The sequence below is a fragment of the Gekko japonicus genome, unplaced genomic scaffold (genome assembly GCF_001447785.1).
Source record: "Gekko japonicus isolate JY-2015 unplaced genomic scaffold, Gekko_japonicus_V1.1 scaffold2615, whole genome shotgun sequence".
Classification (NCBI taxonomy): Eukaryota; Metazoa; Chordata; class Lepidosauria; order Squamata; family Gekkonidae; genus Gekko; species Gekko japonicus.
In genome coordinates this window covers 57943-83597 of record NW_015162029.1, presented here as the reverse complement: position 1 = coordinate 83597, position 25655 = coordinate 57943, and the positions used below count along the sequence as shown (strand labels likewise).

The following is a 25655-nucleotide window of genomic DNA, read 5'->3' as shown; positions in this document are numbered from 1 at the left end:
TGCCCAACTATACATTTATGGCTTTACTAGTAAATTGAACTTGCAATTCTTCATGCATGTATGCCTTGCTCAGCTGGAAGTGCTTCTCTGCAATCATGTCCCATGTGAACATTGGCTTGTACTGTGCTAGAATGTTGAGGTAAAATTCATGCCCCAAGCTTTGACTTTCCTTATATTCAGTCTATCTTGAGCTACATGTATATCAAACTTTCTGGGTGTCCTAGAGATACTGTGACTATTTGAGTGGGCCACTCTGCCCCCCTTTCTAAGATAATTCTTACAAAATGATCAGTTTTCTCTCCATCAGGGGTCGTTTTGTAGAAAAAGAGCTAGGGGAACTCATTAGCATAACTCATTAGCATATGCCACACACCCTGACATCACCGGAAGTGTGTCATGAGGCCACACCCACCACTCAGTTAGTCTTAGTCTTAAAGGTTAGTCTTAAAGGTGCTATTTGAACTCTTGGACTATTTTGCAGCAACAGACTAACACAGCTACCTCGGGGAAGCTTCTGGATGGGGCTGGGAGTCCTTGCGGAGGCCACGTGGAGTGGCCTTGGCCAGGCAGAGGGGGAGGACGCCAACTTACCCTCCTGCTTCTTCCTCCTTCTGCAACAGAATGAGGCTGGAAGAAGGGGGCGGCCGGAAGAAGGGGCGGGGCTTCGTCGTGTGCCCCGCCCCCTGCACCTCACCCGGGGGAACTGCGTTCCCCCGCGTTTCCCCCCGAAATGACCTCTGCTCTCCATCAATATGTCCTGAAGTATGCACATATCTAATATTGATTTTCTAGGCAGTTTGTAAGTATTTTAACCAGATGGGCATGGGCTTTGACTCTCCCATTTTGAGGGATAGTTATTCAAAGATGCCATTTTCAGATTTCCTAGTAATTGGAATAATTTTATCAACACTGCATTTTAGGTTCCTCTCTGTTCAAAAAGCACTTTTGATATCCCAGAATGGAAGGAGTCAGTGAGTCCCCTTAATCTTTACTTGTAATAAACTCCTGCTATTACATGATATTAGAAGTAGCTTCACATTATGGACCAACAATACACAGCCCTTCTCTGCTATTTAGCTGAGCTGGATTTTATGATCATCAAACTGGGCCTTATCCAATAACTTTTCTCCTTTTATTCTCAGTGAAGATAACTATTCTTATGTCATCTTTCTAGCGCTGGACACCAGAATTTTCCAGAATTTCCACCAGAATTTGCATGGTGAAACTTCTTTTGTTTCACATACAAAAGGTCTGCATTGCTGTTCTTGCTACTTATCTTGGATTTCCAGAGCATCTTATCTATTTAACTATTTATACCCATTTTTTTCTACCCAGTGGGGACCCAAACTGGCTTACAATAGTCTCCTCTCCTTCATGTTATACTCACAACAACCTTCTGACTGAGAGTGTGTTACTGGCCGGAAGTCTATGTGCTTCCAGGAGAGAGATGAAATCTGAACACAGGTCTCCCAGGTCGTAGCCCAACATTCTAAGCACCGTGCTAAAGTGGTTCCTTTCCCCAACAATTTCTTCTCTCTCAAGTAACATTGGCAAGCTCACATAATTATGTACCAGACTGTGGAAGAGAGATAACTAATAGCAGATGTCCCTCACCCACAAACAAAAAACGCATTGTGTAATTTTCACAACATTGATTTGATAGTCATATGTCCCCTAGCAATTTGACACAGCAGAAGCCATCTCCCTCCTCCCTGACATGAAATACCAGTTTATTGCTTTCTACAGCAGTCAGGTTCTCATTCATTGCTAGCACCTTCCATACTCCTGTTCTGTCTACAAGCCATAAAGATAATAGATTGCCTTTTGAATAGGGTGATCTTTCTGCAACCAAGGCCATCTGTGATTGATCCTATGCACAAGGACAAGAGCATAGATTATGGTCAATGAACAAATACAATGTTTAAAAGCTTAAACCAACCCTGAGGTTGTTTGAGGCTCGCATCCCAGTTTTCAGCAACTCCAACAGAGCGGCAATGAAGATGGGCTGTTTTCATTAATGGGAGTTACAGACTGATGCTATAAACATTGTTATGGCTTGGAAAACTTTATAACCATTGCTGTGCTGAAGAAAGACATTAAATCACAATGCCACATTGTTAAGTAGCATGCTAAACTAAGTGCAGTTTCGGAAATGAGAACCGATGTAGTATAGCGGTTAGAGTGTCAGACCTGGGACGCCTAGCTTCGAATCTCCACTTTGCCATAAAAGCTTGCTGGGAGACCTTGGGCCAGCCTCACCTACCTCACAGAGTTGTTGTAAAGACAAAAAGGAGGAGAATTAGGGTTGCCAAATCGGTTTTACCTGGTGGCCCCGCCCCCAGCGTGCCCGGCATCATCACATCACATCCGTATGACGTGCACGCCGGGGTGGGGTTTTCCCCGGGGCCCCATTCCGCCGTGGCGGAAATCGGGCCTCCAAAGCGAGGGGAAATCCGCCCCCTGGGGGGATTTGGCAGCCCTAAAGAGAATAATAAAAGATACTTTGAGTCCCCATTGGTGAGAAAGGTGGGGTATAAAGGAAGGAAGTAAATGATTGTACTACAAACGTTGTGTTTTCATTTGTTTTATTTGCAGTGTGTGCAGCTCTTTTATGTAATGTTTTAAGATGCATATACATAAATTCCATACTTCCAGTTTCAGGAAGAGGAAATGTAGATATATAGGAAGTATGCCCAGAAAATATTTCTAGGAATATTGGCGTAGATGCATGAGCCGGGCTGACATAAATGTGAAGACAAAAAGATCACAAAGAGTGAAATAAAATGGTACAGTGGCTCATGAATCTGCTATAAGAATTCTGGCCTGTACACACAGAATCAGAGTTGGAAGGGACCTCCAGGGTCATCTAATCCAACCCCCTGGACAAGGCAAGAGATTCACAAATACCTCCCCCTCCACACCCGCAGTGACTGTTGTTCCACACCCAGAAGATGACAAAAAAAAAAAAACCTTCAGGATCCCTGGCCAAACTAGCCTAGAGAAAAATTACTTCCTGACCCCAAAGTGGCAATCAGCATTTCCCTGGGTGTGTAAGAAAGGGCCACAAGAACTAAGCACTGAGGCAACCCTTCCTGCCCTCCGTCTCATGATCTGCCTAATTTTCACACTATCAGCATTGCTGTTAGATGGCCATCTAGCCTCTTTTTGAAAACCTCCAAAGAAGGAGAGCCCACCACCTCCTGAGGAAGCCTGTTCCACTGAGGAACAGCTCGAACTGTCAGGAAGTTCTTCCTAATGTTTAGCTGAAAACTCTTCTGATTTAATTTCAACCTGTTGGTTCTGGTCCGACCGTCTGGGGTAACAGAACGCACCATCCTCTATATGACGGCCCTTCAAGTACTTGAAGATGGTTATCATATCACCTCTCAGTCGTCTCCTCTCCAGGCTAAACATACCCAGCTCCTTCAACCTTTCCTCATAAGACTTGGTCTCCAGACCCCTCACCATCTTTGTTGCCCTTCTCAGGACATGTTCCAGCTTGTCTATATCCTTCTTAAATTGTGTTGCTGAAAACTGAACACAATACCTAGGTGAGGTCTAACCAGAGCAGAGTAAAGTGGTACCATCACTTTGCGTGATCTGGACACTATACTTCTGTTGATAAAGCCCAAAATCACATTTGTCTTTTTAGCAACTGCATCACACTGCTGACTCATGTTCAGTAATGGTGTACTAAGACCCCTAGATCCTTTTTGCACATACTACTGCGAAGACAAGTCTCCCCAACGTATAATTATGCATTTGATTTTTCCTACCTAAATGCAGAACTTTACATTTATCCCCATTGAAATTCATTTTGTTTTAGCCCACTTTTGCAGCCTGTCAAGATTATCCTGTATCCTGGCTCTGTCTTCTACCGTATTTGCTACCCCTCCCAATTTAGTATCATCTGCAAATTTAATAAGCATTCCCTGTATCCCTTCATCCAAATCATTGATAAAGATGTTGAACAAAACATGTCCCAGGACAGATCCTTGAGGCACTCTACTTGTCCCTCCTCTCCAAGGGGATGAGGAACCATTAACAAGAACTCTTCGAGTGCTATCTGTCAACCAGTTACAGATCCACCAAACCACATTTTTCCAATTTGTCAACAAGAATATTATGTGGAACCTTATCAAAAGCCTTACTGAAATCAAGATAAACTATGTCTATAGCATTCCCCTAATCCAGCAAGGTAGTAACTTTCTCAAAAAAAGAGATGTTAGTCTGACATTACTTGTTCTCAGGGGTCTTTTCGTAGAAAAAGAGCTGCAGGAGCTCATTAGCATATGGTATGCTAATGAGCTATTAGGCGATTAGCATATGCAACGAACCCTGACATCACTGGAAGTGATGTCAGAAGGGGAAGCAAAAGGGGAAGCAAAAGGAGGGGGAGGCATCTTCAAAAGCCTCCCCTTCCTTTCCCCAGCTGGCCTGGGCGGGGGAGTGAAGAGAGAAGGGGTTTAAACTTTAAACCCCTTCTCACTAGAGTTGGGCCACAGAAGGAGGAAAGAGGGAAGGAAAGAGAGAGAGTAGAGAGAAGGAAAGAAGGAAAGAGGGAAAGAAAGAAAAGGAAAGAAGGAAGGAAAGAGGGGATACACAGAGAGAAGGAAAGAGGGAAAGAAAGAGAAGGAAAGAAGGATGGAAAAAAGAGAAGAAGGTGGGAAAGAAAGAGAAGGGAAGAAAGAGGAAAAGGAGAGAAGGAAAGGAGGAAATGAAAGAGAGAAGGAAAGGAGGAAAAGAGAGGAAGGAAGGAAGAGAAGGGTCTCCAACCACCCCCCATTAAGCCCCTGCCACCCCCACCCTGTGGATCCCTTACTTACTGCTTTGACGGGGGTTGGGGAAGCCGGCGGTGGGGCTCTCTGAGCATCCCCTGAGCCACAGCGCTTCTGCGTGGGCCCAGGAGACCTGGGGGCGAGGCTCTCCTGGCCTCCCCCGAGCAGCAGTGCTTCTGCGCGGCTATGGGGACCCGGGGGAGGGGCTCTCAGGCCTCCCCCAAGCCGCAGCAGTTCTGCACGGGCTTCAGGGACCCGGAGGCGAGGCTCTCCGGGCCTCCCCTAAGCAGCTGCACTTCTGTATGGGCTCGGGGGACCCGGGGGCAGGGATCTCTGGGCCTCCCCCGAGCTACAGCGCTTCTGTGCGGGCTCGGGGACCCATGGGCAGGGCTCTCCAGGCCTCCACCGAGCCGCAGCACTTCCACGCGGGGGGCAGGGCTTACCAGGCCTCTGCCGAAGCGCTTTTGCGCGGGCTCAGGGGACCCGGGGGTGGGGCTTTCCGGGCCTCCACCGAGCCACAGCGCTTCTGCGCGGGGCTTGGGGGACCTGGCTTGCCGCCATGCAGGCTGCCAGAGCAGTGCTCCAGCGCGCTCCAGCCCCAAAAGACCCCTGCTTGTTCTTGAGAAACCCATGCTGGCTCTTAGTAATTACAGCCATACTTTCTAAATGTTCAAGGACTGTTTATTTGTTCTAAAACTTTCACGGTATAGATGTCAAGCTGACGGGTCGGTAGCTACCCAGATCCTCCTTTTCCCTCTTTTTGAAAATGGGGACAACATTTGCCCACCTCCAATCTTCTGGCACCTCACCGTTCTCCAAGAATTCTCAAAAATAATGGACAGAGGCTCAGAAATTACACCCGCAAGTTCTTTTAGTAACCTTGGATGCAACTCATCTGGCCCCAAGGAGTTAGTTTCATTTAAAGAAACTAGGTGTTTATGTACTACCCTAGGCTGCAACTCCCTTCCCTCATAGGGTTGCCAAGTCGTGGTGGGGGATTGTATGTCTTCGCAGAATCCGTGCCACAGGGACAGCGAGACGCGTTGGACCCGCCATCGCCAGGATTTGACGCTACGCGTCACTCTGGCAACGGGGCTTCAAACAGCCCCGTTGCCAGAGCGACACGTAGCATCATGTCCTGGTGACAGTGGTGCAACGCGTCTCACCGTCCCCGCGGCACGGATTCTGCGAAGACATGCGGATCCCCTGCCGCAATTTGGCGAGATTTGGTAAGCCTATTCCCTCATCATGTGTTCTGTTTTTCCCATATTGAGCACTGTTTCCCTTGCAAGAGAAGACTGAGGAAAATTAGGAACACAACCTAGGTAGTTCCCAATGAAAGTATCACTTGCAAATACGGCTGCATCAAATCATACCATTTTGTAGAACACAGACAAAAAACAGGCTGCATTGCAATTCAGCTTAATTTTATTCCTGCTTATAATTACTACAGCTTGTGCACACCAAAATCATTGGGCTTAGACTAGACCTCTGCATAGCACACTGCAGCGCTACAGTACAATCCTAAACAGAGTTACACCCATAAGTACACTGAAGTGAATGGGGTTAGAATCTGATTAAGGTGGCACCATTAGTGGTTCAAAACAGAAATGTGCTTGTGGTTCCTAATCATTATAACCTGTCTTGCAGTGCCATCCTAAGAAGAGTTATGCCTCCTAAACCCATTGACTTAACTGGACTTAGAAGGATGTAGTTCTGTTTAGAATGCCACTGTGGGAAGCCCGGTCCCAAATGTTTGTGTGCCTGCTATAACATTTCTGATCCCACACTCGCTGAAAATAAGTTCTGGGTTTGACTTTCAATTAAATATTGTTGCTCATCCCAGGAACTTCATGACTCTGTTCATACTAATGTCTCATGTTCTGATAAAAGCTGTTCTTGAAAAAGAGCAGTTCTCAAAAGAGCTCTCTCAGCCCCACCTACCTCACAGGGTGTCTGTTGTGGGGTGGGGAAGGGAAAGGAGTTTGTAAGCCGCTCTGAGACACCTTTGGGTAGTGAAGGGCGGGGTATAAATCCAATCTCTTCTTCTTCTCATGGAGGTTTGATCCAACGTGAATAAGTCTTGTGTGCCCATTGTGAGCTCTAGTTTAATACCATGATCCAAACCAGCAAACGATGGTTTGCTTTAAAGCAGAAGCAAATAATTGAATCAGAGCATGTGAGACTTGTTCATGTAGCACCAAATGGTAGTTTAGAATTGTGTGTAAAGTAACCCATTATAATGGCTTTAAAATCTTAAGAAACGGGGGGGGGGGGGGGGAAACTGTGACTCCAGTGCTGTTTGATCCTTTAGAAGTAAAGACCTATTCTGTTTTCCATGTGGTTAGAGCTCCCCCTAGTATTCTAATTATATTTAAAGATAGTTTTTTTCATGGTCATGGTGCAGAAGTATTGAACAGCTGCAGCATTTTTCCTCTTAATATAAATTGGTTACAAAATAATGCACACTGCATATTAAGGAGAAGTAATAATTCTAAAAATTCATAACATGTTTTGATATATTCACCAATATCTGGTAGTTACGTTCAAATAATCACTATGCCTACTGGGGAGAAAAATTACAGACACAATGTTTACCCTCTTTCTTTTTTTAACCCAGTCTGTTATTTTTTTTATTACCTGCCCACACACCTTTCTAATAATGAATCAGGTCAGAAAGTTTGTATTCAGTGTAAAAAAAAGAGGTTGAACAAACTCAAAAAAGTTCATCTGAACAGAAAAAACTTATACTACAGCTGGGGTGGCCAAACTGCAGCTCGGGAGTAACATGTGGCTCTTTCACACATATTGTGCAGCTCCCGGCAGGGTGGCTGGGGAAGTGAAGGGGAGGCATGCCTCCCCGATCGGTCTGCCCTTCCCCTGCCAGTGTTCCCCCTGCCTGGGTAGGCTTGAGAAGGGGGGGGGGAGCAGAGGTAGAAAGCAACTTTAACTTTAAATGTATTCTCCAAGCCAAGCCAGCTGGCATGGGGGTGTGGGGGTTAAAGTTGCTTTCTTTCCACCTCTCCGTCCCTCATCCATTTGCTTTCTTTCTTTCGTTCTTTCCACCTTTCTCAGCCAGTCTGTCTCTCTCTCTCTCCCAATCTAAAGTTAAATATCATTATCGATACTTATTTTTACCCCTTTTGTTTTTATTTCTGGCAGTCTCATTTAATGTTAATAAAAAGCAAAGTTGCATAGTTTCCAGTAAAAACATATGGGCCATATTCATGTCTTGTGGCTCTCAAACATCTGACATTTATTCTATGTGGCTCTTACATCAAGCAAGTTTGGCCACCCCTCTGCTACAGTATTTTAAATCAAACCGCATTATGTGGAAACAGGTCCCGGTAGGGAAGCCAGCCTCCAGGTGGTGGGATTTGGAGATCGCCTGGAATTACAGCTCATCTCCAGACTACAGAGATCAGCTCCCCTAGACAAAATGAATGCTTTGAAGGGTTGACTCTATGGCATCATACCCCACTGAGGTCCCTATCCTCCCCAGGCTCTACTTCCTAATCTCCAGGAGTTTCCCAAACTGGAGCTGACAGTCTTACCCCCTCCCACACCAATGGCCAGGGAGGACCTGGCAACCCTAGGTCCCACTGAGACTGATAAACTGTGAAACTCACTAGTTGACACTGAGCCAGTCACTACCCTACAACACAGGGTTGTTGTGAAAATAAAATGGGATAATCCCATGCGTACTACCCTAAGACCATTGGCACCATTATGACAATGACAGATACCAAAATAAAAATGGAAATTCAAGGAGTGCCAAAGTAAAACACTGCAACTCCATCAAGATATGCCATGAAAATTCTGCTCCAATTCTGTCCGAGGCACGTAAATTTCAGATGTGGCATATCTTGCAGCAGTAAATCCAAACAGTCCATTAGCTCCAAAATAAACTCAAGAAAGGCTCAAGAGAAGAGCCTCCACACTTCAGCCCACTATGTGTTAACCTATATATTCCAGGCTATAGTGTGCCACAAGCAACCAAAGTGCACCACACCAACCACCAGCAAATCACGCAGCATCAGATGACTTAAACAAACCAGCCTATCTGCTGCAAGAGGGGGAGAAAAGCTCTTTTGTGCCTGTAATCTGAAATGCTGCACAGACACAGGATTATCCTCTCTGGCTGTTTATAAGATATAAGCCCTTGATGCTAAGTCAGAGGGAGAACAAGCAGCCAGGCTCTCTTCTATCACACCTGGATGATGATGATGATTAGTTGGATTTATAACCTGCCCTTCACTACCCGAAAGAGTCTCAGAGCAGCTTACAATATCCTTCTCTGCCTCTCCCCACAACAGACACCCTGTGAGGTTGATGGGGCTGAAAGAACAACTCTGAGAGAACTGTGGCTGACTCAAGGTCACCCAGCTGGCTGCACAGGTCATTAGAGGAAGGAGAAGCAGCAGACACGCACTTTGTTTGGATCCTGATGCAGCAGAGAGCTCACCTGCTCCCAGCTACTATCACTGATAAGGCAGGTTCTCTGTGCAAGCCACCCAAGCAAATGCCTGGGGCAACATAACAAGGAATCATTCCCAGCCTTCAGTGGCACAGGCCACAGCAGGCTTCTTCTCATAGACATGCACATTTCCAGCCATGTCAAGCCAAGCTTGGTTCAGGCTCAACCAGCTGACAGGAGGAGAAAACTGATGACCCTTGCTTGGGGCAACAAAATACTATAAGCCAGCCCTGACCACTACAGTTAGCAGAGTAGAGGTAATAGGTATCCTCTTTGTTGCGCAGTGCACCTGGGGCACCTTTTCTGTAACACCAGCCACCATGACTTTTCCAGTCACTTCAGCACTCACCAGCATTCACTGCTGTGGAGGTCCTATATAGCACCACACTTACACAGTTCAGCGGTACACTATATACAAGTTTATTAATAATATTTACACTCCACCGACAAAGCCCTCCTCCAGACACAGTGAGAATAAGGAGAAGGTTACAGAGCTATAACACATCCACTTATATACAAATTGCATCCAATCAGCTTCATGCTGAGTCATGATGACTGAACTTGCTTCAGTTCCAATCAGAACAGGTTGGTACTAGTTATCTACAGCTTGTCAGCTGTCACTTTAGATCCTGCTGATCTATTGATCTGAGTGCTGAAGATTAACTGTCAACACTCTTATCATGCCTGGAGAGATGTCACTGAGATCCTTCTCCCTCCAAGAACTTTTTTAAAATTAACTTTTGTTAAATAGCCAAGTGGGGTGGTAGGGTGGGACTAAAAAAGGAGGCAAAAATACACTAAACAACAAATAAATTAGAACTCTGATACTCTAATTGATCATTCTGAAGACACAGGATGAGAAAGGCGTGTTAGGGTTGGCAGCCTCCAGGTGGGGCCTGGAATTCCCCCAGAACTGATTTCCAGACTCCAGAGATCGAGTCTCTTGGAAGAAATGATGGCATTTGTGGCATCATATTCCCGCTGAGCCCCCTCTTCCCTGCAAACGCCACCATTTCTAGGCACCACCTCCATGTATGTGTGTTAAGTGCCAATAAGTCAAATCTGACTTAGGATGACCCTATGAATTAACATTCTCCAAAATATCCTATCATTAGCAGCCATTCTCAGGTCTTGCAAACTGAGGGCTGTGACCTCTTTTATCATGTCAATCCATCTCATGTTGGGTCTTCCTCTTCTCCTAGTGCCTTCAATTTTTCCTAGCATTATTGTCTTTTCCAGTGACTCCTGTCTTCTCATAATGTGACCAAAGTAGGACAGCCTCAGTTTACCTATTTAGGCTTCTAGGGAGAGTTCTGACTTGATTTGGTCTAGGGCCCACTTATTTGTCTTTTGGCAATCCACAGTATCCATAAAACTGTCCCCCAACATCACATTTCAAATAATCTACTTTCTTCCTGTCAGCTTTCTTCATTGTCCAACTTTCACACCCACACATAGTAATGGGGAATACTATGGCACGAATTAACTTGATCTTGGTTGCCCGTGACACATCCTTACACTGCCCTCCCCAGTTTCAATCTCCTCCTGACTTCCTGGGAGCATTCTTCCTCTGGTTTGATGATGAAGCCAAGGAATAGAGAATCTCAAACAATTTCAATTTCATCATCATCAACCTTAAAGTTGTACACTTCCCCAGTAGCCATTACTTTTGTCTTCTTGATGTTCAGCTGTTGTCCCACTTTGGCACTTTCTGCTTTAACCTTCATCAACAGTTGTTTCAAGTCTTTACTGTTTTCTACCAATAATGTTGTGTCACCTGCATATTTCAAAGTGTTAATGTTCCTTCCACCAATTTTCACTCCACCTTCATCTAAATCTAATCCAGCTTTCTTTATGTGTTCTGGATACAAATGGAAGAGATAGGGAAATAAAATGCAGCCTTGTCTGACATCTTTGCCAATTAGAAACCATTCCATTTCTCCATATTCTGTCCTAACTGTGGCCTCTCATTTGGAGTATAGATTGTGCATCAAAACAATCAAATGCTATGCCACACCCATTTCCTTTAAAGCCAGCCATAGCTCTTCATGAGCCACACAATCAAATGCTTTGATGTAATCTATGAAACATACGCTGATTTTCTTCTTAACGACCTCCCTGTCTCCAGAATTTTCCCAAGCTGGAGTTGGTATCCATAAAAAATATGTTAGGAGAACAATTTAAACAACCAGATAACGACGCAAAACCAACAAGCCGGCAAACTGGCAACATAACAGCAACGTCCACCCAATTTCTACCTCAGGAGCCCAAACTACGGAGCCTTGTTTTGTTTACTTCCCCTCCCCCACCAAGAAAAATTTTGCGCATGCGTTCCGACGAGCTCTTTTGTCCAGCCTCTTAGCTGGCAAAGTCTAGAATGGTGACGGAAGCGCGGCGTCCACTGTCGCCGGGACAACGGTGGACGTCATCCACTCTGAGGCGTCGCCATTGGCAGGTAGGGTTCGAGAAGCCCAGAGAAGGCGGAAGCGGAAGCCGCACGTGGAGCCGGCGAGTAAGCTTGTCGCAGTTTCTGGAAACTTCTGCGTATTGTCTTATTTAAACCTTATCGCTGGAGGTAGAGAGATTTTGCGCGGAGGTTGCGGCTGGGTAAGGCGAGGGCGGAGGCCCAGTGTGAGTGGCAGACGGTCCTTTTCTCAACCTAAGGCCGCGGTCGGCGGTGGGTTTACTCCAAGAGAGGCCGGTGCAACACAACAGCAAGCCGCTCAGTTATGGCTGTGGTGGGCTTTGACTTGGGCTCCCAGAGTTGCTACATCGCGGTGGCCAGAGCTGGGGGCATCGAGACGGTGGCCAACGAGTTCAGTGACCGGTGTACTCCGTAAGTCCGATGCATCTCATAGGGTATGCGGAGAGAGGTGGTGAAGGAGGTATTTTAATTCCCTTTCCCGCATCCGAGTCAGGTTCGATTGTGGGTCATTTTTAAGTGGGAGCTTAAGGCTGCAGTTTTTACGCGCGCTTATTTGGGTGTAAATCCCGTTGAACCAAGTAAAGCTTGCTTCTGTATAAACATACAGCAGGTTCTTTGGGAGGAACCTGTTGCCAATACATTGACGGGGGCTTCTTTCTAGATAAAAATTTCCAGGATTGTACCTTTGGAGTCTCCGACTTTAATTACGTGCCCTTTTTTCCTTGCCGAATTACTTCCAAGCAGAATTACACCGGAATTCTGTGGCACGTTAAAGACTTAACAACATTTATTCTAAACATTCGTTAGTCGAAACATGCTTCATCAGATGCATGTTAGAATAAAAACTTGCTCTTTAAAATGCCACTTTGTTTAATCTTATAGCAAGAAACTGCTACCCTTCTGGGATTATTCCCGAGGATAGCAGCCCCAAGGCGATTCTTTCTCTGCTATTGCAGAAGGGAGCCATGGATGCTTATTATTCCGCGCTCGTTGCTTTCCGCCCGCCAAGATTGGCTTTTGCAGCATTGTCTCTGCCCCTCCTTCCTATTTTAAGGATTATCTGTTATTCCTGCTACCTACTTCTTGTACGCTGCGCAAGGGAACATGCTACAAGCAAATGATCCCTGGAGCTCCACTGGGGAGGGGGATTGCGAGGAGAAGACTTTGACTTTTCTCTGTCTCTAAGATCTAAATCTCTAAAATGTAAAGGGGGAAGTTATGCTGCAGTGCTTAGGCAGTTCATCCCTGAGCAGGTCTGACCGACCTGCTTCTCAGGAGAAAGACTGGGAGGGGAGGAAGATGGTGCTGTGTAGAGGAGTTGCCTAGCTGCTGGCACAACTGGTACAGAGTTGAATCTGACTCAGAGTACCCAAGGTACAAGATGCAAGCAAACTGATACGTTGATTCATTTGCCTTGTCCAAACTGGGTAGAGGAGCACTGGATGTAATCTGTGAGTATTATGAGGCACTGTCTGGAAAGATTTCTCAAAATGAGAGGGTCCTCACAAAAGTACACCAGTGATGGTTGCTTCCCAGAAGCATATATACGCTCCAAACCATGCTAAGGTAAAGATTATGAGGCTTCAAAGGGCTGCTCATCGTGTTGAAACACCTGTGAGTTCAGTGAATCCTTGAGTGGGTCAGATGAGGTTTCGAAAAAAAATATCTGTGCTTCTGTTAATTAACTACTGAACGTTTTTGTGAATAAAGCCCATTCGTTATTATATAAGCTTAATACTATATAAACGTTAAATATCTAGAAGGGTATAGCTTGTGTAACTTGATATTTTCACTGGTTTTAGAAAATGTTACATGGTGTGCTGCTTATTTGGTGGACTACTTTGCTTATGTATTTTAGAAGCGAGAATGGGTAGTTAAGTGGACAAAAAAGAATTAATTAGAGAAAAGCTAAATGCATTCAGTGGGCCCTGCTGTCAGCTTAGTGTGTAGGGCTGCAGTCCAAATATAAAAATGCAGGGACATACAAGAGGGTTCTAATGAGCAAAATTCTGCGGGAAAGGGTTTTAAGTGTTTTTTAGTTTAAAACAGTTTGATTTTACTTTTCTTGCTACTTAAAGTGGTTTGTGAACCGTGTTTAAAATGATTGCTACACAACTCAGTAAAGTGAACTAGAGGGGGGGAATAGTAGGGAAGTACATAAAAGTAGGATCGGTTTCAGTTTCCATCCAGGAAGCAGCTAAAACATATACAACATAAATTTATTCAATAGTAATCCAAAACACCCAAATCTTCACCTGGCACATCAACAACAACAACAAACTGGTATGAAGGTATAAAGCAAAGCTCAAGAGAGAAGGGATTTTGTAACTATGGGGCGACCACTGAAAAGGCCCTCATCTTGGTTGATCACGTGTCTTTCCTCCAAAGGCAAGGAATGCAGAGATGATCCTTTGTTCTAGATCTTAATGGAGCTGATCAGTTGGCTACCTTGGGCCCAGATAACATGGGGCAGTTGTCCTCAGCCCATGAAGTGTGCCCTCAGGTTGGCCTTAGAGCTCCATCTGCTGGCTCACAAGCCTTTATATTGCCAGTTTATTTTCTGCTGTTCACGGGGTCTTGCAGCTGGTGCACATACATAGAGAACAACAGTATCGTGCTTCTCTGTACATGTGCTCTAAGAGGAGCAGCAGGATGGCAGAGCAAGGTCATTCAGCAATGGAAAGGATTCCAGTACAGTGCTGACCTTATACCTCCTGGTCTCAAGTTGTTTCCTGCACTGGCTTTCTTGATTCGCTGTCCACAGTCCTTGCTTCAACACTAGTGTGGTCATAACAGTAGCTCTCCATCTTCCTGCTAAACAACTTTTATGTCATGTGGTGATTGATGTCATGGTCTTGCAGCTCAGTGGGTTCCATTCTCTGTTGGTCCCAATATGAAAATTTGCAGACCTACTGGCTTTCAAGGAATTTGTTCTTAAATTTTAAGGAAAGTTAGGATGGGGTGGGGATTGGTAGGAATTAACTTTAAAATGGGAGGTGCTTTTCAAAACTAGTCTGTTCTGGGAAAGAGCGAGGTACATATTTAAATTAATAAATAGCAATTGCTTTCAAATGGCTAATAAATAGATTTTGCAGTCTTACACTCAGTTGTCTGAAACAGCTGTCTTCCTCTGCATTGTGCTGTCTGAGATCCAGAGGTGAGAAGCTCTGCCTGAGTGTGAAGGAGAATTGCTATCAGTATTATGTCTAGTTCTGGATGTGGTTACTGCATGTATTTCTAAATCTGTGTTCCCTTGTATCACTTTAAGTTGTTTCATGTTACTTTGTTCCATAAATGCCTCTTTTAAAGGGATAAAAGAACTAATATGTACATAAAATTAAATACATAACTAGATAATGGCAAAAAACATTGGCTGTATATCCTGTATACTTTTTCCAAAAGAATGGGCAAATTGATGTGTATTTTTTAAAAATCCCTGGAGGGATATTTTTTATTTTGCAAATACTACAAAAACTACAAAGAAATATTAGGGAAGGGACTACAACTAAGCATAAAGGAAAGCAAACCACACTAAACTAAAACCCCAAGAGGAGATCTTTTCACTGTTAGTAAAATTGTTAGTACTATAAGTGTTAATATCACAATATACTTGTAGAGTTCTTGCTTATAACAATTCACTATTTATATGTTATTTTATTAGTTGTTATGAGAGAAATCTCTGATCATCTTCTTATTCTTCGCTTCAAAAGGCCATTTTCCAAGTCCTTCTGCCTTTACTTCGGCTTTCTGTCTCTGAAATCATATACCACTCTGGCAGGTCCTGCACCCTTCTCTGCCGCAGAGTCCTCTTCCGTTCCAGAGGTAGCAGAGTCACTAGACTTCATTTCTTCCTCTTTGGACTCTTCCTCTATCCCCAGCTGACGTCTCAAAAATTCTTTAGCTTTAAAAGTGGAGTCTATCTTCTCTCTTCTATCATTGATCATAAAGATGACATCCTCCGGAACCGCCCATCTATACGATATCCCATTAGTTTGAAGAAAAGAAATTAAGTCCTTGTCGTTTTTTCTCTTTTGTCTCATTTCAAATGGAATGTCCTTTAAGGTTTTGATGGTTACATTTCCCATTTTCAGTGGGATTGCTGATGTTGCTTTTAAAATAGCATCTCGGGTTTGTCTTCTTGAAAACCTGACCACTATTTCTCCAGGTAGGCTATTTTTTTAATGTAATTGGAGTATGCCCTATAGGCTGACTCCATTTCGTTTACAAGTTCATCCGCTGTTAAACCTACTACTGGAGCGATGATCTCACTGAGCATCCTCTTCAGGTCTTCCCAATCCGTTTCAGGAACCCCCTGAAACCTGAGAATCATGTTAGCTTTTTCTATCTGTAGCTGCAAAACTCGATTCTCTTGGCAATTTTGCTTCATTTCCACATCTCCCAACCTTTTCTTCAACTTCTTCCTTGTGGTGTCTATCTCTTTAATTTTCTCGTTGCCTGCTCCACTTTTTGCTTTGTTTTGTTCAGCTGAAGCTGCTGTGCTGCAAAGTTTTTATTCATCACGGTCAGTTGCTGGTTAATACCATCGAGTTGTTCCATCTCCGGCTTAAGCATATCCGCCAGGAGTTTGAGGACATCTATTCCCTCTTCCGGTTTTGGACTCTGACTGCCCGGCTTTGTTTTAAACTTTCTCTGCTGGGCCGCCATCTTTCCCGTTTTGTTGACAGTTTCTGCCGCTTCCACGCAACTCGGAAAGCTGGCCAAACACTTTGCAATTCAGTTACGTCTCTCAACCCACTTTCGGTTTACTTCCTCCCCTCTCCCCCTTCGTGTCTGTTAGCCGCTCATTCAACAGCGGGGGAGGGAATTGCTTTGCAAACTACTCCATTTTATTCAGAACTCACGTTCATTGTCGGTCAGTTTCTCTGACCACGCTCAGTTTTACGGCATTCCACTCGATCTCTGGCGCTTATCCCGGTCAGTCCAGCTTGTGCCCGAAGGCCACTCAGCGACTGGACTGTCGGGGCGGAGGGGAGCCTCAATTCTCTGGCATTACGCCATCGAAGAGGCTACCCCTCAAAAGCCCCCCGGCCTGGAGCCTATCACAAAGGCTCCGCTGGGGTGTCACTTGAGGTGGCACCCCTCCAGGCTGCTGGTGTGCAATTCGCCCTTCCCCGTTATGGGGAGAGCGTCCGCCATTGCTGTTCCATAGACCAGAAGTTCCCAAATTGATCTGTATTGATAACAAAATTAATGCATTACATTGTCGCATTGGTGTCTTATAGCTGGGGTCGAGCTTGCCTACTCTGAACTGTATGTGTCCTGATGTCATCTTGTGATATGTTTTCCTGGCTGTGTACTACCTTGTTGGCTCTTGCTGGTGGGGTTAGGCACACAGGATGACATTTCACAGGGAAATTCAACACAGGGCTCTTATTTTTAGCAGCAGCCCTCTGTGTTGCAACATCTTTCTCTTCTCTTTATATTATCCCCTCCTAAGTTGTTGGTTTATTTTTCTTTTTTAACAAATAGCTTAAATTTCTAGCCTTACCTCTTCTGGTAACCGAACAACTAGGCTATTTTCCCTTTGAATCAAGAATGAGTATGGAAAATTCCTGGTCTTGCACATGATAAAATTTCAGTTGTATGGGAGTTAAAAGTAGTTCTTAACCATGCTGCTTTGCACACTTTTAAGTAATTTTTAAAATATGCAGTAACAAACATGTACATCTTTGAAGAAGTCTTGTAATGTGATTGGCAATGATATCTCCATTAGATTGACACAAGCAATAAATTAGGAAGTTATGAAATATTTAAGTGCTGCTATCAAGTTTCAGATTCCAGTTCTGACAGCATATTCTTGCTTATGGAGGCATGCATCCAATTATGCAAAGACTTTGTGGAGCAAGGCTTTCCTGCTTTCCCCACCTCCTGTGCATCCCACTGAATTCCTACTTTTTTTGTTTTGTTCCTGAGGGACTCGAGGGATTTTTGGGGAAAGCATAGAAGGCAAGAGGGTGTCTGCAGTGGGAGGGGGGAGTTAGCATAAACTACCACTACCCCACTTCCAAATACGGAAATGCCATCCCATTGGGTGAACTGTATGGGTAGGTACATGCAAGTGTGAGATCAGAAACACCACAAAATCTAGCAGTTTTGTATTTAGGTGTGTTTTGCAATTATGTTAATATACTCTATTGAATGGCAATTTCCATATATTTTTGATCACTGGGGAATTAATCTCTTTTCAGGTCGGTTGTGTCATTTGGGTCCAAAAACAGAGCTATTGGAGTAGCTGCTAAAAATCAAGTAAGTCATCTTCTGTGAAATAACAAGATAAAACAGCAATTTCAATTAAGGACTCTGCTCTGAATATAGACACCAAATTACAAGTTTTATGCATAATGCCTCAAAATGTAGCTTTCCTAGAAAAGTTAGGAGATGAAAAGCCAAATACTTGTTGATCCCTGCACAGAAGCTCCTTTCTATAGGGATCTGACCATGGGATGATAACTGAAAAGAATTACTTGCAAGGCAGGGGCCTGTCTTTTTATGTGTTTGTGGGGGGGGGGGGAGGCGAATATGCTACTGTGAAAAGGCCATATACTCTAGTGGTGCTGCATAATCTCATATACATATGCAAATATGGAGCCAGCTTGGTTCTGAATGCATTGGATGGACATGCTTTATCCTGGGAAGCTGCCTTGTATTGGGTCAGACTTAGTCTGTCAAATTTGGTATTTTTTCTCTGACTGGCCATGCAGTCCAGGATCCCAGGCAGAGAAAGGTCTTTCCCAGTGCTCGCTCCTTGAGGTCTTTTTAACTGGATGCACTGGGGATTGAACCTACGGTGTTCTGTATTATGAATCCCGTGCTTGCTTACTCCTATAAACAGAATGGTTGCCATTTATGTATATGGAAAATATATGGTGCTGTATTCATATGAGGTTTGCTTCTTAAGAACACAAGAGAAGCCAATGTTGGATCAGGCTGATGGCCCATCCGGTCGAACACTCTGTCACACAGTGGCCAAAAATACCAGGTCCCATCAGGAGGTCCACCAGTGGGGCCGGGACACTAGAAGCCCTTCCACTGTTGCCCCCCCCAAGCTCCGAGAATACAGAGCATCACTTGCCCCTGACTGAGAGTTCCTGTCTATACCTTCTGGCTAATAGCCACTGATGGATCTCTGCTCCATATGTTGATCCAATTCCCTCTCGAAGCTGTCCACGCTTGTAGCCGCCACCACCTCCTGTGGCAGTGAATTTTTTGCTTAGTATGGAGAGTGGTACATTCAGTGGTGGGATGTGTGGTTGAGGAAAGGACTCCAAATTCCCCACCTTTTCCTCTTCCCTCGTTCTTCCAATGTGACAAGCATTTAACTAACAGAAGTAATAACAACTGGAACGTCAACATTCTAGGTTTTGTTAGTTGCTGACATATTGCATGTAATTTGATCATTTTCTTGGTCAAGGTGCTCAATCTTTTTCTCTCCCTCCTCCCTCCACAGCTAATCACACATGCCAACAACACAGTATTTAACTTCAAGAGATTCCATGGACGTCCATTTAACGATCCTTTTATTCAAAAGGAGAAAGAACACTTGAGCTATTGCATAGTCCCACTGAAAAATGGAAGCATTGGGATAAAGGTAAACATACCATTGTTGTATTTGCAAGGTGTGGAATTTTACACCTAAGCTGGAAAGGTTTTGTTTTCCAGAATAGAAACAAAATATTTTCATTTCTGCTGGAATGATAGACTTTTGCTTACAAAATTCTTTTGAATTCTTAGCTGAAGGGTTAAGTTCTTTCTGAAATGTCATCCTGCTCTTTAGCTACATAACTGCTGTAGGAATTAAGCTTTGTTTTGAAACAATTCTGTGTGTGTGTATACAGACACGTGAGTCTAACGTAAGCGGCGGTTAAAGAGAAAAGAAAGCTCCCTACCCCACTCTGTAAAACGGAAAGCGAGGCAGGCGGGGGAGGGATGCCTCCCAACTGCATGAACTTTTGAGCGAATCGAGGGGGGGGAGCGGAAGAGAAAGCAAGCATAACTGCTAGGAAATACTCACCAAGGCGAGTTCAAGCGTTTGGGCACATATTCAGAGACTTTCAAAATATTTGTCAAAGTAAACAATCGAGAAAGATGGCGGGGAAGAGGGACGGAGAAAGAGAAACCTTTGAAACCGAAACTAACGGAGAGCCCCAAACTGGAAGGAACCAACGAGCTGGCAAAGACTTTGGCAGAATCCATGCGCCCCCTACTGGACCAGATGAATAATCTCAAGGAGCAGATGTCGAAAATGACTCAGTGTATCACCACGCAGCAAGCACAGATAACTGAGACACTTAAAATGATGAATGAAATAGCTGAGAAGGTGAAAGAAGTGGATGCCACTGCACAAAAGGTGAAAAAGAAAGTTCAAAAGCTGGAAAAGAAACAAGTTTCTACGGAAGATCAGCTGCTACAATTACAAATGGAAAAGGCTAATATGAATTCTTCGCTTCCAGGGCTTGCCAGAGACTAAGGGAGAGAATCTGAAGGAACTAATGAGTGAAATATTGGCCCCAGTGACAGATATGAAGGCGGAATTCCTGTTAAACAAAATGAATGTGGCCTATAGGTCATATTCAGGATACATGAAGAAAAATAATCTGCCTGGGGAAATTGTGATAAGATTCTCAGAGGCATGTGAGGGATGCAATCCTAAAAGCAGTATCTGGAGCACCCCTGAAAGTGGGGGAGAATACCATCAGAACATTGAAAGACATTCCATTTGAGATGAGACAAAGGAGAAAAAAATATAAAGAACTAATTCTTTTTCTACAGACAAATGCAATTGGATATAGATGGTTAACTCCAGAAGGCATAACCTTCAAAATCAAGGATAAAAAAAGAAAAGATTGACTCTGTTCAGAAAGCATGGGAATTTTTAAGAGTCCAGTTGGGTGGGCCAGGGGAAGAAGGGAAAAAAAGGGATGGACAGTAAGTCCAACGGCGAGCTGGACTCGGAATCTTCCGGGGAGGACTCTCTTTTAGAGAAAGGGGCGGCAGCCCCTAAAAGTCCTTATAAGCTTCAGAAGAGATTAGGCAAGGAGAAGTAAAGGCTGAAGGACTCTGAATTGTGCCTTTTTAAAAATGTTGAAATGAGATGCTTTGGGGTGTTTCTGTTTGACAGTTAAACTTTAAATTTAAGACTTGAAAAAGTGAATGCTAAATTTGACTCAGTTGATAGCAAGATTAACGGGAGTAAGACCAAATGTATGTCTAAGCTGGTGAGATGACCTCCTCTCTTGTGTTTTTAGTCAGTAGTGGTTATCTTTCTTTATCCCTTAAATGTAGTTCCCTTCCTTATTTTCTGTTGTAGTTTGTAGTGTTAAAAAAATGCAATAAAAAATCCCCTCCGGGGGCTTTAAAAAACACACACTCTTTGCCAGGTTACATTAAAAAAAGGAAGAAGAAACTGATGTTTGGGGGCAAAATGAAAAATCCTGAAATATTGCTAAACTGTGAAAGATTTAAGTTGTTCTTAGTTCGTTACATTTTCTGCTAAGAACTCAGGGTGGCATACGGAGTTCCCTCTTACCCTTACAACAGCCTTGCATTGTAGGTTGCAGCAAAGAGACTGGCCCAGCATTACCTAGTGAGCTTCGGGACTCAGCTGGCATTTGTCCCAGCAAGTCTCACCAGTCTTAGTTCAACAGTCTAGCCCCTGCACCACCCTAATTGTCTTGTACAAGGTATGGTAACACAATCTTCAGCATGTCTGTTCAGAAGTAAGAGTCAGCGAGTCTGATTGAACTTGTTTCCAAGGAAGCTGGTTTAGGTTTGTAGTTGGGCAGCAAACTTGCTTTATTGGTACCTTGACAGTGATGTAGTCTTGGGTACCAAGTATGCTCTCCCAACTGAGAAGGAATGAAACATAGACTGGTTTAAGCTTCAAGCACCCAGTAAGAAACTTTATGATGTATTTTGTTTTGGAAAAGGGCAGTATGTGATTAATACTGAACTGAAAATACTGAATGAAAAGAATCAGTGGATTTTGTTTGTGCGCACATGAAATAAAGCAACACTTGCTTCCTTCTCATTCTCCCTATGTAGGTAACATATATGGATGAGGAGCACTTATTTAGCGTGGAACAGATAACAGCGATGCTGCTGACCAAGCTGAAGGAGACAGCTGAGAATAACCTCAAAAAGCCTGTTACTGACTGTGTTGTTTCAGTAAGTAGGTTTGTGTAAGGATGGGTGCCTTCAAATGTGTGCAGTTTTGTGTGACACTGCAGAAGTGTTTGACATTTGTCTAGATCTTTGGGCGGACTTGTACACAACATTGTACAAGTGATGTACAATGGGACAGGTGACGCACTGTATTCTTGGTGCTTGGGGGGGGGCAACAGTGGGAGCGCTTCTAGTGTCCTGGCCCCACTGATGGACCTCCTGATGGCACCTGGTATTTTTGGCCACTGTGTGACAGAGTGTTGGACTAGATGGGCCATTGGCCTGATCCAACATCGGCTTCTCTTATGTTCTTATTGAGTATTCCTGGGTCTTTAACGTAAGAACAGAGTTGGACCCATCCATGGCCTGAGGAGTTCCTGATGTTGCAGCATTGCTGAAGCTGAGCAGGCACAAACCCAATGAAATCCTGGATGTGAACCTGTTATGGTTACCATAGAAGAGTAGTAAATAGGGCATATTTTAAATTGAACTTTAAAAAAGAACACGTAAGAGAACTTAATATGGGCAGTAGCCAAGATTGCCCTCTCCCTGGTTTGGCTACAGACTAGCAGATTGTAGGATGCATTTTGGGCTGGGGGGGGCACACACAAAATCATGTTCTGCAAGTCCTTGTACCTGTTGAAGTGGTAGTCTGGATCCAAGCTCATATTTCCTATTCTTTTACCTCCACTCCTCCTCTGGCATCAGAGGTTTCCTATGGTGCACTGGAGTTTCTGCTCCTTGATCTAGACGTAGATATTTCTCCCTACTGCCCTCTCATCCCAAGTGCCCATGTATTCCTTCCAGTCTTTGTTCTATTTTCCTCATCTCAAGAGCTTATTTGGCAATACTCCTTGATTGGCAGAAAACCTTACACTTCAAACTGAGGCTTATTTGTCTTCATTCTCTATAGCCGTTTGGCAACAGTTTTGCTAATGCCAATGGGTGGAATATGCACATGCAGTTTTCAGCAGCCCTCTGTGGTGACCGGTGCATGTCTGAGTAGCTTAATGAGCCTGTTCTAAATTTCATTTCTGAATGCCGTGCTGGCAAAAAAGCCACCTGTCACCAAGCCAAAGGTTTTCTGTGTGTTTCATGTTAATTCCTATATAGCTTCCAGGTAGTAGGCTTCTACTGTATAAAGCAATCTTGACTAATAAATGAATTCCCCCTCGCAAGTGATTTCACTTAAACTTGTTTCCTCCTTCATGTGCCCCATTAAACTAGTGTTTACTTAAGCATCAAAATCTTGATCAGGTGGTCAGCTCTATGCTGTAATAATTGGGATGTTTTATTTTTCAAGTCATTTCTAATGTGCTAGAAGTTACACTTATATCTTATTTGATTTAATTTAGATGCTTCCTTTCCACTAAATTGTTGAAGGCTGTTACTGACTCACCCTCAACATTGCATTAGAACACACTGTGAAAGGTCAGCTTGTTTGTTCAGGCTGCGATCTTGTGACTTACAGCAAAATCTCTTTTGTATCAAAAGTAGGACTTGTCTTGTGTGGTAATCCTCCATTCTCTTTGCTGCTGCAGGTTCCATCATTTTTCACGGATGCAGAAAGGAGGTCTGTCCTGGATGCTGCCCAGATTGTTGGATTAAATTGTCTTAGACTAATGAACGACATGACAGCAGGTGAGCGAATCAACCTAACTTCATAGGTAAAGAGGTGACGGGCATTTAATTTCATTTTGCAGTCCTAGGATGGTTGCAGCCACTTCTGCATTGATGTAAGAGCATATCACAAAACAGGTCTTCCACAGATATGTCAGTTCTTGGAGCTTTTTATGGACCCCTGTAAGTTCATTAGACTGTAGTGTGCTGCTGTCTCACACTGTGTGTACTGGTGCAAAGGGCAACCTGATCTTTACTCCTTTTGGTGGCATTGCTATACTTCCATTTGAGTATGTACTTAGCCCTCACTTACCAGGACATCTTTGTGATGCCCACCTGTGCTTCATTGTTTAGTGCTTAGTAGCTACGACTGTACAGAACTCCTAATATGCCAGCCCACGTAGAAGTGTTGTTTTAGTTCCAGTGCATATAAGTAACTTACTTTGACAAAACTTTGTTTTTAATAGTGGCTTTGAACTATGGCATCTACAAGCAGGACCTTCCAGCTCCAGAAGAGAAACCCAAAATAGTGGTGTTTATAGATATGGGCCATTCCGCATTTCAGGTCTCAGCCTGTGCTTTTAACAAGGGTAAACTGAAGGTAGGCAGAGCCAATGACTTCCTGAGAACACATTTACAGTGATGCTGATAAAGAAGGACCATCATTTGGAGGTGTTGGGGCAGGGGATCTTTCATCTCTTTGCAAGGGATTACTGCTGCGCCACAAAGCTGCCTCCTGGCACTGATAATTCAGTGGTTTACCGCCCCTGAATGTGGAAGTTTCCTTTAGTCTGATAAGACCTGTTGTTCATAAATCTGTCTAATCCCCTTTAAAAACTGTCTGTGCCTGTGGCCATCACTACATCCTCTTGCAGTGAATTCTACATTTTAATCGTTCATTGTGTAAAGGAATGCAGAAATAGCTGAAGTTTGGACTTATAAAAGCGGAGGACTAGACAGATAGTAGCCTGACTGTATTAAATAGCTTAGGTTTGTAGTAACATAACCTTGGTGAGCAGCTCAACTACAGGGCGTATCCCAGTGGCACGTTACAACTGACAAAGATTTGTGTATATGGTTAAGAAGGCATTTTGAAGTGACAAAAAGATGCCACATGGGTACATGGAAATTTATTCGGTGCTGATACAACAATGAACACACAATACGAGTAACTTTTCACCTTTTTGTTTAAACCAGGTCCTTGGTACAGCTTTTGACCCCGTTCTGGGAGGAAGAAACTTTGATGAGAAACTAGTGGATTACTTCTGTGCCGAAATAAAAGCCAAGTATAAGCTGGACCCCAAATCAAAAATACGAGCCTTTCTCCGATTATATCAGGAGTGTGAAAAGCTGAAAAAACTAATGAGTTCCAACAGCACAGATATCCCACTTAACATTGAATGTTTTATGAATGATACAGACGTGTCTGGAAAGATGAATAGGTAAGAGATCTGTTTGGTGTAGTCTGTTGAAGCAGACTCTTTATTTAAAAGGTGTCCATGCAAAGAGAGACAGAACGGTGAAGCAGGTGAAGACTGGTGCTCTCTAGACGTTTGGTATACTTAAAATACAAGGCAACACTGCTTAGGGATATATAGCAGTTGCTGAGGGAGACACTAGTTCTTTATCATCCTTCCCAGCATCTGCTCTAGGAATCCCAGAGCTGCCTCAGACCTAACGTTTCTGCTCATCCATACTTTGGTTTATTGGATCAGGAGTGAGTCTGGTACTTACATGTTTCCTTCCTTGTCCTCCCCATTCAGTTAGTTCCTTGTCCAAAGAAACCTTTGTTTCCCATTGCGTCCAAACATGCAATTGCTTGTAATCAAATCATGGTTTGAAATTGGTTTACAAGAATTATTTGTTTGGCAATCACAAGCCAATTGCTCACCAGTTTGGATGTAATGGCAAACTGTGTACGGCCTGGACTGGAAAAGAGAGCCATGAGAAAAGAGGGGAGTCACAAGCGTGAATGATGAACACAGGAAACTGCCTTATACTGAATCAGACGCTTGGTCCATCAAGGGTCAGTACTGTCTACCCTTACTGGCAGCAGCTCTCCAGGGTCTCAGGCAGAGGTCCTGCACATCACCTACTGCTTAGTCTCTTTTAACTGGAGATGCTGGGGATTGCACCTGGGACCTTCTGCATCCCGAGCAGACGCTCTCGCACT

At 43.9% G+C, this 25655-nt stretch overlaps 1 protein-coding gene across 1 annotated transcript in view; it reads left to right on the top strand.

The window, feature by feature from the left end:
* The first annotated feature begins 11840 nt into the window (after positions 1-11840).
* HSPH1 (heat shock protein family H (Hsp110) member 1) overlaps positions 11841-25655 on the top strand; it is a 30484-nt gene continuing 16669 nt past the window's right edge. Inside the window, exons 1-7 of the mRNA XM_015405532.1 lie at positions 11841-12091; positions 17890-17947; positions 19149-19289; positions 21743-21865; positions 23404-23503; positions 23950-24083; positions 24680-24924. Coding sequence (XP_015261018.1) covers positions 11985-12091; positions 17890-17947; positions 19149-19289; positions 21743-21865; positions 23404-23503; positions 23950-24083; positions 24680-24924 — 908 coding nt within the window. The 5' untranslated portion in view covers positions 11841-11984. The remainder of the gene's footprint in view (positions 12092-17889; positions 17948-19148; positions 19290-21742; positions 21866-23403; positions 23504-23949; positions 24084-24679; positions 24925-25655) is intronic.